Source organism: Narcine bancroftii, chromosome 13 (assembly GCF_036971445.1).
Source record: "Narcine bancroftii isolate sNarBan1 chromosome 13, sNarBan1.hap1, whole genome shotgun sequence".
In the NCBI taxonomy this organism is placed as follows: domain Eukaryota; kingdom Metazoa; phylum Chordata; class Chondrichthyes; order Torpediniformes; family Narcinidae; genus Narcine; species Narcine bancroftii.
Genome location: NC_091481.1, coordinates 3,620,954 through 3,633,038, shown reverse-complemented (window position 1 = coordinate 3,633,038; position 12,085 = coordinate 3,620,954). Strand labels below are relative to the sequence as shown.

At 40.4% G+C, this 12,085-nt stretch overlaps 1 protein-coding gene across 4 annotated transcripts in view; it reads left to right on the top strand.

Annotated features, from left to right (window-relative positions):
* The window catches only part of sfmbt2 (Scm like with four mbt domains 2), a 150,189-nt gene extending 138,679 nt beyond the window's left edge, over nt 1-11,510 (top strand). For all 4 annotated transcript variants that reach the window (XM_069909548.1, XM_069909549.1, XM_069909551.1 and 1 more), the window contains 2 exons: nt 147-275; nt 9,330-11,510. In XM_069909548.1, coding sequence (XP_069765649.1) covers nt 147-275; nt 9,330-9,470 — 270 coding nt within the window. In that variant the 3' untranslated portion in view covers nt 9,471-11,510. The remainder of the gene's footprint in view (nt 1-146; nt 276-9,329) is intronic.
* The last annotated feature ends 575 nt before the right edge of the window (nt 11,511-12,085 follow it).

Here is a 12,085-nt window from a genome sequence, read left to right as displayed (position 1 = left end):
ATTTCTGAATGGCAAATACAGACTATTAATAAAGGAATTAATAAATCCTGCATATTTCAAGAAAATTCATCCAAATATCATCTTTCAAAAATGTATTTTCTATTGTAGTGTAATAAGCAATTGACTTGGTTTTTATATCTATGTAGGAAATTAGACAGAATGAAGAGGATAAGCTCATTCTGGAGAGTAATCCCTTGGAATGGTCCGTGACTGAAGTCGTCAGATTTATTAAATCCACTGACTGTGCACCTCTGGCAAAAATATTTCAAGAGCAGGTAATTTTACAAAAGGATGCCTTTAAAATTCCAAATTGTGAGGGTTGGATAATTTTATTTTCTCGTACATGTTAACTTGTTCCAGATTCTCTTTGAGCGGTGAAAAAGAAATCTCATCTGCAATGTTAGTGGGGGAGCTTATGTTGTCATTTTAAAAAAATGATTCAAAAGGGAGAGTTTTTCTTTCTGATTTGCTGTCAGTGAGGTGTGGGGATACTTTGCCGTTTTGTTTGCTGCAGTTTGATTGCGGTGGTGATGTGCTTAGCAGGGAGAATCTGATCTGCCCCCTTTACCTGTCCCCAGAGGGGAAAGGCAAGCAATCTAATCTATGGTATATGATGGCCAACTTGCCTTTTAGTTCTGTTACTGCATGTACCAAACACAACATGTTGTTCAACTTCATGAGCCTCACATTTTATAGCGCACAGGAAGAGAGATTTAGATTGTAAAAGGTTCATTGATGTGACCTGGCAGCCAACATTTTTTTTGGTTATAATCCATTCTTATATCATTATTGTTGAGGTCAGAGCATCTTATGTTGTGAATAAAGTGACAAAAATCAGATAACATGGATCTTTTAGTGCATTATTTATCAATCCGTAGTCCTCCCGTAAGTATAACGAAGAAGGCCGATTATCTGAAATGGTCAGGACCGGGTTTATTGCAGATAAACTTTTTTTGGAGAACTGGTCATCTTTCAAAACAGCCCAGTAGAAGCAGCAAATCACTTGTAAATAGTGTTTATACAACAAGGGAAGGCTTTTTAAGCATTAAAATAATGTTTAATCCTCACCAAAAAAAAAATGCTGGCCACCACCAATCACTGATACCTCCCCACCGAGGGTCCTGCTCGTGCCCGGAGCCCAAGGTTCACTGCTGCCACCAGGAGCCTGAAGGCCCCAGTGAGTTCAGCTTTGAAAATAATTTGGATAAATGAGGATTTCTGAGAATCTGATTTTGGATCATTGAAATTTGTAATCTGCAAAACAACACTGCGACCAAATCAAAAAATATTCCTACTGAAACAAAGAAAAAAATCTAATTGCTGGTACAATATTATGACAATTAGAAGCAAGATAATGGAAAAATTGCATAAAAATATCCTCCTTTGGTATTCATACCACAATAAGTTAACTGGAATAACATACAAAATTCAGACTGTGCTTCTACTGGTAACTCCATTTTAATTTTCAGCGCACACGCACTGATGATGCGTTCACCGTTTACAATCCTTTGGACTGTTTTTTTTTAAATTCTCTGGAATCAGCCACAACTTCTGATTGAATTGTTAATCAAGCTCATTTATCGTCGGATTCTACGAGTACGATCTGACGAAGCAATGTTAATTTTAATATTTTTAAGTTTAGACATTCAGTGTGGTTATAGGCCTTTTGTCCCAAGAGCCCGTGTCACCCAGTTAACCTACAACCCCCGTAGGTTTTAAAGGGTGTGAGGAAATTGGAGCCCCCACAGGAAACCCACACAGGCATGGAGGGAAGGTACAAAGTCCTCACAGACAGCACCAGATTCGAACACTGGTTGTGGCCGCTGTGACAGCTCTGTGCTAACCGTTCCATCCTAAATGGAGAACGGAGCCTTCTCTGGTCCTCGGTGCAAAAACGTGCAAACACACATCCAGACATAACATGCATACAGACAAATGATACAGATGCAGCACATGGTAGATCGATATATAGATATTAAAAAATAAATATTGTTCTATAAATTTTGAAACTCCGGTTCATACTTAGTTTTGTGAGTGTTTCATGATACGTAATGGGTTGGGGTCTTCACCGACTGTTGCAAGGTATCAAAGTAGCCTGCTGCAACCTTAAGCACTGCCTTTTTGGGGGAATTTTTTTGTGTGGAATTGTCACTAATAGAACTCAATTGAACCATTAAGTAGGCCGTAAAGTTAGCTCGTCTCTTTTGAGCATTAAGACACATTTGAAATTCTACTCTAATTTAGAAAACGTAAATGTAAGTCCGTGCCTACAAAAAAGCAATCGTCATATTTATTGACAATGGCATTATTTGTAAGAGAAGGACTAAGTGGTTGGTTTTGTCAGTGTTCCCATTTGTGGCTGAGTGAATCCAACACAAATGCTGAACAGTTGTTTCCTTTGGATGTACCCTCCATGGTCTCAGGATTAGATGGAGTAATTTCTTCAGCCAGAAGCTGTGCATCTTTGAAGTTCTAACTCAATGGACTATGGATGCGCTGTCAATAAATATATTCAAGACTCAAATTTCAACTGTGGCATTGAATGTCAATGCTGATTGAGAGGCTGTGGTAAAAACACAGAAATGCTGGAGGAACCTGGCCAGTCTCGCAGCGTCCGTAGGAGGTAAAGCTACATCATCGACGTTTCAGGGCTGAGCCCTTCTTTAAGGTAAGGTCCATAACGCCGGTGATGTATCTTTACCTCCGATGGATGCTGCGAGATCTGCTAGGTTTCTCCAGCATATATTTTTTTTTGCTTTTACCACAATCACAGCTTCTGCAGACTTTCATGTTCCACTCGATAAGCTGTATGACCAACTCTCACTCTGATTAAAGAATACAGAGCATTTCAGCACAGTACAGGCCTTTTGGCCCACGGTGCCGATCAAATAAAAGAACTAAACCTCATAACTATTTCTCTTTCATCCATGTACCAGTCTAAGAGTCTCTTAAATGCCCCAATTGTTCTAGCCTCCATCACTACCTTTAGCAATGCATTCCAGGCATCCACCACTCTGTTGATTAAAAAAAAACCTTACCCCTGATCTCTCCCCTAAGCTTTCCACTTTGTACAGATGTCCTCTGGTGTTTGCTACTCCCACCCGTGGGGTGGAGAAAGGTGCAGGCTGCCCACCTTATGCCTCTCTTAATCTTATAGGCCTCTATAAAGTCACCTCTCATTCTTATTTGCTCCACAGAGAAAACCCCCAGTTCTGATAAACCTTGCCTCATACTTTCCAATCCAGGCACCATCCTGATAAATCTCCTCTGCACCCTTTCCATAGTTTCCACATCCTCCCTGTGATGAGGGTGAGCAGAACCGAACACAATATTTCAAGTGTGGTCTCACCAGACCTCCAACATCACCCTCAGGAATCCTGAAATCAATGCCCCGCTAATATAGGCCTTCTTCACTATCCTATCAACCTGCATGGCAACCTTGAGAGATCAATGGATTTTGACTCCAAGGATCTTTGGCCTTAAATAGATGAAGGACTATTTTTAAAAACTTTTTTTCCTGAAACAGTCTAGTTTTGGTATTTGTGCGAATGAGTCGATGAAAAATTAGGTTGGAACAGCCATTGAAACTCCAGTAAATTTGGGCTCAATTTCTATGGGGGAGCCAATTACATTCAAAATGGAAATTGCTATCTCTGTTGCCTTGCCGAGTAAAGAAAGTGTGCACCAGGAACTTACACACTGCCATTTTAAGATTGAGTTGCAGGATAGTAGTGCACAATGGTGTATGGCAACATGTATTTTAAATTGAAAAGGCGATTGTTTAAAGCAGTTAGCTTAATGTTAGCAAAACCAAGGAGATGATTGCAGACTTCAGGAAGAAATCAGGAGAACACGAACCAGTCCTCCTCAAGGGCTCAGCACTGGAGAGGGTCAAGAACTTCAAATTTCTGGATGTCAGCATCTCTGAGGATCTGTCCTAGAGTCATCATCAATCATGAAGAAGGCTCACCAACGGCTATTCTTTATGAGGAGATTGGGTCTGTCACCGAAGACTCTTGGAAATTCTACAGGTGAATCGGGGAGAGCATTCTGTCTGGTTGCCTCACTGTCTGGTACAGAGGTGCCAATGCACAGGACAGGAAAAAATTCTCCACAGGGTTGTTAACTTGGCTTCCAACATCACGGGGATCAGTCTTCACTCCATCGAGGATGTCTACAAGAGGTGATGTCTTAAGAAAGTAGCCTCTATCTTCAAGGACCCCCACCACCCAGGCCATGTCCTCTTCTTACTGCAACCATCGGGAAGGATGTTTGGGAGCCCTAGGAGGTGCATTCAGTGGCTTCTTCCCCTCTGCCATCAGATTCCTGAAGGATCGATGAACCACAGACACTGCCTCACTTTGCCTTTTTCTTGTAGTGTTTTTATTCATTTTATAAGGTGATTTATACAAATGTGATGTCACAAAGAAACAAATTTTGTAACATGGCAATAAATTCTGATTCTGAACAAACAACACATTTATTTTGCAGCAATACAAAGACCATTTCTCCTTCCTTGATAATTAAGATATTAAAATCAGTGGTTAATTATGTTTCATCATAGATTCATTTGAATAGTTATATAAACTTGCTTGAATTAATTTCATCATGGAACTAGTTTTTATTAACAAATTTCCTTGCCAATTATACACCCTTCTCAATCAATTTTCACATTTTGTCTAGAACCTGCTGTTATTCCTAGGTGTAACATAAGCTGCATTGTTAGAGACCTGCATTCATTGGGAAGCAGTTCCAAGAGGGCAGCCTTAAGGTGAAAATCTTGCCTGAGCATGTAACTTGTTATCCAGAAATATAATTTTTACTCTTCCCTTTCTGCATTTTTGTTTTCTTTTAAATTCTCCCAGAAGAGTCCCATTTGCATATATGGCTGTCTCTTCTCAATTGGAAATCAAGCCCGTGTGTAGTTCTGCTTTCATCTGGCATTGGCTTATTTAATTCACACACACACACACACACACACACACACACACACACACACACACACACACACACACACACTGCGAACAAAATATGTCCATTTGATAATCCCTCTTGTGTCTGACTGATTGTAGATCCACCACGGTCTTCATTTACCATTGTAGCCTCTTGAATTTTAGTTCTTTTTATTTTAAATTTAGACATGCAGCAATTTAGACAACAGGCCCTTCTGGCCCACGAGCCCAATTACACCCCCAGTACGTCTCGAACATTGGGAGGAAATTCATGAAGACTCAGAGAGAGCATGCAAACTCCTTACAGACAGCACCGGATTTGAATCCTGGTCACTGATGCTGTAACAGCGAAGCACTAACCGCTACACTAACTGTGCCACCGTAATTTTGTGCTTATTTTGTACCCAAGGATTCAGAAGAATCAGAATTGATTGTCACGAACCTGTCACAAGATTTGTTGTTTTGTGGCAGAATTATTGCTATAAATTTCATTTTTAGTAAAGAAAGTGAGGCAACATCTGTGGTTCACTGTGCATTCAGGAATCTGATGGCGGAGGGGACGAAGCTGTCCTTGCACCGTTGGGTGTTCATCTTCAGGCTCCTGTACCTCCTTCCCGATGGTAGCAATGTGAAGAGGGCATAGCCTGAGTTTATGAGGGTCCTTGAAGATAGAAGCTGCTTTCTTAAGACACCGCAATAGACTGACAATTGATGACGGTGGCTGGCCAAGTTCACAACTCTGTAGTTTTGTTCCTGTCTTGTGCATTAGCACCTCCAGACCAGAGAGCGATGCAACCAGTACACCTGGAGAAATTTGCAGGGGTCTTTGATGACCTACCAAATCTCCTCAAACTGCCACTGGCGAGCCTTCTGCGTGATACAACTTGTTTTAGAACTAAATTGGCAAAGTAATGGGAAGAATTTGTTTGTGCAGGGCAATATCTATCGGTTCAAATGACAGAGAGATCTTCGCTTCATCAACACTTGTTTTGCCAAATGTATGCTATTTCAAAATTGATTGAAACAAAAATCATGGCTTGAATAAATAGGCAAGAAGGCTCTGGTTCTGCGCACCAAGATCTAAACATTGAAAATAAAGTAGACATTGTCTATTTTGGGTACGTAGGGCCGTTTAAATATGGGTGGTGAGTGTGGCTGCATCTTTACCACAATCCTTAGAGATCTTGGAAAACGTGCAGCTTATCAGACCTGAAAACACTAATTAGTAGAAGCTTAATAGCCCTGAGGCGAGAGTTTAAATAGTGCTCCAGTAAACCACATTCTATAGGGAAAATTGATGCAGAAAAGAACTGCAGATGTTCAATAAATTAGTCTCCTTGTTTTATTTGAATGCAGCAGACAATTACATTATTTGGGATTGACCGGATAAAAATTAAATTAATACTTCTAAGAATCGTTTATTATGGCTCATTTCTTTTGAATAATATTAGTACATTGGAATGCATTTGCATCTGGCAGCAATCCTGTCTTTAGCTTAGATTGTGACCAATGGTGTACATTACGTGAGTCCCAGTAAGATTTGTCTAGAACTTAATGTGATGTTTCTAAAGCGAACCAGAAATTATTCCCTGCACTCCATAGACCTCATTACCTCTTCTGCTTTTGGTGGGAAACAAATCCAACTAATTATGATTCTTTTTTCAAAAAACATGCCACGTAATGAAATTGCACCTTTACTCTTAAGATATCGTCCAGAAGGATGTTTTTTTTAAAGTTAAGGAAAGGCTCAAGAGCCTTGAACTTGGAGCTGCTGGACTTCAGGCTTCTGCACCTTCTGCCTGAAGGTGACCAGGCCGATGGGGGTCTTTTATGATGTTGGCTGCTTTCTTGAGGCAGCGCCTCACGTTGTTGTCTTCAGTGAGTGGGAGGTCCTGTTCATCGTAGATTTTTGGATCGTGACCATTTTGAAAGCTGGAGTAAATACACAGACTTGAACTTTGATGACAGCAAGCTTCGAATGTTATCTTTGGCTAGGTTGTCCAAAAAATGTCCATCAGCTGTTTGGTTGTAATTACACTTGGGGGAAACACCCACACTCCCCCTCCGTTCTGCAGACTGATCTGTGATGAATTAGGCATCACACTGATGGTGAACCCATGAAGCGACTTTCTTTACTTCACAGGTGATCGACTCCCAACATCACACAGCCAAGAAGCCTCACCTGGGTTTACACGTCAATGATTCAGAGCAATGGAGCATGAATGATTTTTTTATTTTAGGTCCTTAAAAATTATGATAACTTCTGTCTTCATTTCATTGTTTGCTTAAAGCATTTCTGTCTAGTCACCTAGTATTTTGGACAAGCAATTTTTTTCACAATTAGATGAACTAATCATTCACCTCACTTGTTAAGTGATGTGTCTCCAAGTGTGCATTAGCCAGCGTGCTAAAAGTGTAAGAAGACACGTCTATGATTTCCTCTGCCTTTAAGAAAACAAGAAGCATGTTTGTCTTTACCACTCCTGATTCTGAAAGGATGGAGTGGTTTGTGTATTAACGTTTGCATCAATGGGTGTGTGTGTGTGTGTGTGTGTGTGTGTGTGTGTGTGTGTGTGTGTGTGTGTGTGTGTGTGTGTGTGTGTGTGTGTGTGTGTGTGTGTGTGTGTGTCAGTGTTTGCATTTGCAGTGTTTATTTGTGATTATATGAGTGTGTTTGTGCCAGTGAATGCATGTGTATGTGTGTCTCCCAATGTGTTTGTGCCAATCTGTGTGTTGGTGTGCTTGAGTCACAGGTGTGTTTGTGGCGGTATGTGTGTATGCGCTTGTGTCTGTCAGTGTGTTTGAGTCCCTAATGTGTGTGATTTGAGAATAGTAGCAGTCATCCTGACTACAGGTGCAAATAGATACCAACAAGGTATTCACAGGATGACCAGTGAATGGGAAAGATTTAACTGAGACGTGCACTTGTGATAGGGTAAATAAGAACAAGGTATTTCCCTTGGCAGAGAGGTCAAACATGGGTTGAAGGAAAGTGCCAGAAGGATTAGTGAGGAGATGAGAATTTTTTTTTGAGACTTAGAAACCGGAGCTCATTGCCTGGAAAGGTGGTGATGGCTTTTACTCCCATCACATTTAGGCACACTTGGATGTGAACTTGAAGAGCCATGTCCTTCAGGGCTACATAACCCCTTTTGGGAAGCTCGAATTACCGTATATACTTGAGTAAAAGTCATTCTCATGTAAAAGCCAACCCCCTGTTTTTTGGCTGAAAAATCTGGAATTTTCTTCACTATAATTACTGTATACCTGAATGGGAACTTAATACCGTGACAACTGTTAAATTACAAAAGCCCGAACATAACACTTTGTCCATTCGGAGATGTAAACGGTGACGGGTGAGAACACAGCTAGGCCGAAATTCCTTAACCTTATAGTTCCCCATGGTTGAGCTGGTACAGGGTAGATCACTCCATCATTCCTTGTGTATGATGAGATGGGCTGATATACATTACAGTACTTCACTAGGGCCTACTGTACCTCTGAATGGGTCCTTCGTTAACTTAAAATTACTGTACGTTATTACAATGCTCGGTCTACCTACCGTTTGCAGATGTAAACACAGCTATGGATAGCAGTGAGGCAGATTCAGCCGAAATGCATCTGAGTGAATTTCATCCGCTCAAAAGTAGTGTTTGACCCCATAAATTTAACCATCTTACAACATTACTATAAAAGAAATAAATAGTCGAAATCAGGCAGTGTCTTTGGTTCACTGATCATTCAGGAATCTGGTGGCAGTGGGGAAGAAGCTGTCCTTGTGCCGCTGAGAGCCCGTCTTTAGGCTCCTGGACCTTTTTCCCAATGGTAGCAGAGTGACAAGAAATGTAAACATGAAGGAAGTGCGAACAAACTGTGCAAATACAGAAAATTAATATTCAATAACAAATCATGGGAGTCCTTAAGTGAGCCCTTGATTGAGTTTGTCATTGAGGAGTCTGATGGTGGAGGGGGAGCAGCTGTTCCTGAACCTGGTGATGCGAGTCTTGTGGCACCGATACCTCTTTCTTGAGGGCAGCAGCAAGAACAGGGCGTGCAGATCCGTGATGATCGCTGCCATTCTCATCTCGTGTGCAAAACACCAAAGTCTTCAGACACAGTGGTTGAAGTAAAATCACAACACAGGAGAGACTCAGCTGGTCAAATGTATCTTTATATTTTCTACGTAGAATATTCTTTAACATTCTGTTCAAGATGAAAATTATATTTCAAGTTACAGCAATCAGTCAGAATGTCGATGTGAAAATAAGCCAGGTTGAGAATCAGGTTCATCTTGTGTACAGAAACTGCCGTGGAACTGTATCGCTGTCATCCAGAAGTCAGTGAATAATTGGAACATTTATTTTTGTCTCCCCGCAGGACATTGATGGCCAGGCATTATTACTGCTGACACTGCCAACCGTCCAGGAATGTATGGAGCTCAAACTTGGGCCTGCTATCAAATTATGTCATCACATTGAACGAGTGAAAATCGCTTTCTATGCACAGTACGCTAACTGACTTAATTTGTCACAGTTCCTTCTAGTTTGGCCAGATTTATTCACACAAAAATAAAATGGAATGCTGGCCCAGTCTGTTTTGATTGATAATCAGCTGATAAATTGCCAGCCAAGGGAGATGCTGCGATACAGGCCACATGAACGTTTTTTTAATTTGCTGCTCAATTAAATAATTTGATCAAAATGAAATGATGTTATGCAACTGCAGAAGGAACACTTTTACACATAGATGGATGCTGCGACATGGTCAAAGCAGATCAATCGTCAGTGGGCACAAAAGCGATAACTCGATCGGACGCAAACCATCAGAAAGATTTGCGTGGAAGTCAGAAGATATCCTTGAGGTCCGATTTCATTGATAACCACAGCCATATTGTCAGGGATCCGAAATTTGGCTGTGCACCAGTGAGAGAACAAGCCTTAACTGGAAAGCACTGGACATACTTCAGACAATCGGCCATCATCCTCTTTCTTGCCAGCTGAACGCTTTCTCTGTCCGCTGTGTCTGGCCATTGCTATTTATGCATTTTAGACGGTGGTTTCTGAGTATAATCACCTTGAGATCCAGGTGGAATTTTAACTCCCCTGGCACCAATTTAGAATTGAGGCCAGAAGCAGTTTTGCTGCATTTTCCTGCTGAGGTTTTTTTTAAAAAAAACTTTGGTCCGCAGGAGCCAAAAATGTAATCCGGTTGAATATCGTGAAGTTGAAATGAGAACACAGCGGTCTGTAATTAACCAGTGCAGTTAATTGTAACCCAGAGTTCTGTGTGAAATATCTCTGCAGCGATGCTTATTACAATTAATGTCTTGAGAAGTTTGCTGATACTGGTACAACACAAATTATACATTTGGGTTTCTACTTTGGGCTTTTTTAAACAAAAGGGAAATGCACTCTACCACAATGCATTCCAAGGGTTTAAACTCGAATGTTGATGATTTTAAAGGATATACTTTTGTAGTCAGTCAGCATAGAATTGTTTACAAACATGCCACTGTTTTATAATATATATTTCGAGACCAATTTAATAGGATACTTTGACCTTCTGCTCCAGGGGCGAGGTCAGTTATGTTGGAGAGATTAAGATGAAATGCCTCATTTGGGTGAATATTTGCCACATGTTGGGGAGGGGGGGTAATTTTATAAAGTTTCTCTTTACCATATACGCCATTGTGTAGGACGACTCCTGGAATTTCCACCTGAATTGGTGGTTTTGAGCGATACCCTTTGTGTAAGATGACCCTCCCCCCCCCCAAAAAATAAATAAATCTGGCACTTACCGCTGACCAGTGGATGCTGTTAAAAGCAAATCACATTATTTTAATAAATTACCATGTAAAATGTTTCAATTTTATTTGGATATTTTAAAATAAACCACTGTCTCCTCCTGTAACAGGCCGTTTAAAGCCTGTACAGAGCCATCAGTGGTCGGACCAGGCAGGTGGGCCCCGTGGGGAAATCACTGAGACTTCGCTGATAACTTACAGAGCATGCACGGGATTGCGTCGGAGCCGGTGGGATGATGGCGGCGGTTACCGTCAAGGTATGGATTTTAGACCCAACATATAGGGTGCTCTAGATTTTAAAGTGAAACTTTTAAGTGGATTGTTCTATACGACAGCACTTACATTCCACACCCCACCCCCAGCCCAGAACACCAAGCAGCCCTGTGATTGAAGTGAATAATTTCTTATTCAATGACATTATACTTTTTAGTCAACAAAACTATAAAGCAGAGAAATCATTATTCCAAACGTATTATTGCAAAATCTTTTTACAATTTGAAAACCTAGGTTATACAGAAATCTCTTTGAACGTCTAGATTTCAATAATCTCAGCCAGATAAAAGTTTGCAGTTCCTTATAACATCGTCAAAATATATTGGTGCTTCACACAGGGCTTAGCTGTTTGGAGCACAGCGACTTTGTAAATGTTTGGAACATTTTTACAGTGTAGATTAATTCATAATTTAGTGTTAGAATTAAATTGTAATATATTTTATGTATCAAATGTTCAGAGATTAAAATTATTCTTCAAATAAGACACTCATGTTAATCACTTAGTTTCCATGGATTTACATGCAAAAAAAAAGTTTATTTTTTAAAAAAAAATTCTGTATTGACAGTGATTGTCCGTTCCACACCTTTGTAATTCTATAAGGACGAAAGAGGGGTCAAGGCTTCACAGAATATTAAATGTGAAAAAACGTGTCATTTAGCAATCCTTGTATCAGACACCGATTGTGAAGGACTCAAATCTGTTTCTTAACTCTTTCCATTTCCCTAAACATTAAATAACAATCAAACATATTGGATATTTGAGATGATCAGCTGATCCAACCACTGGTGTGTACCACTGACTTTGTACGCACAAGATATTGGTCTGCATTCAGGGAATGCATTTAGTATTTCTGCCTGGAATCCACACGGCGCGCTGACTGGTTAATTTTTAAAGCCAGCCACTAACAAGGTTCATCCGCAGGTATTAAATTACATAAGTGTAGATGGGTAGTTTCATGTGTAAGGACTGCCATAAATTGCAGTTTTTTTTCTCTCTTGCTCTGGGCAAAAACATATCTCTGGGTAAAAAGTCCTGCAAAATTGGGAACAAAATAAA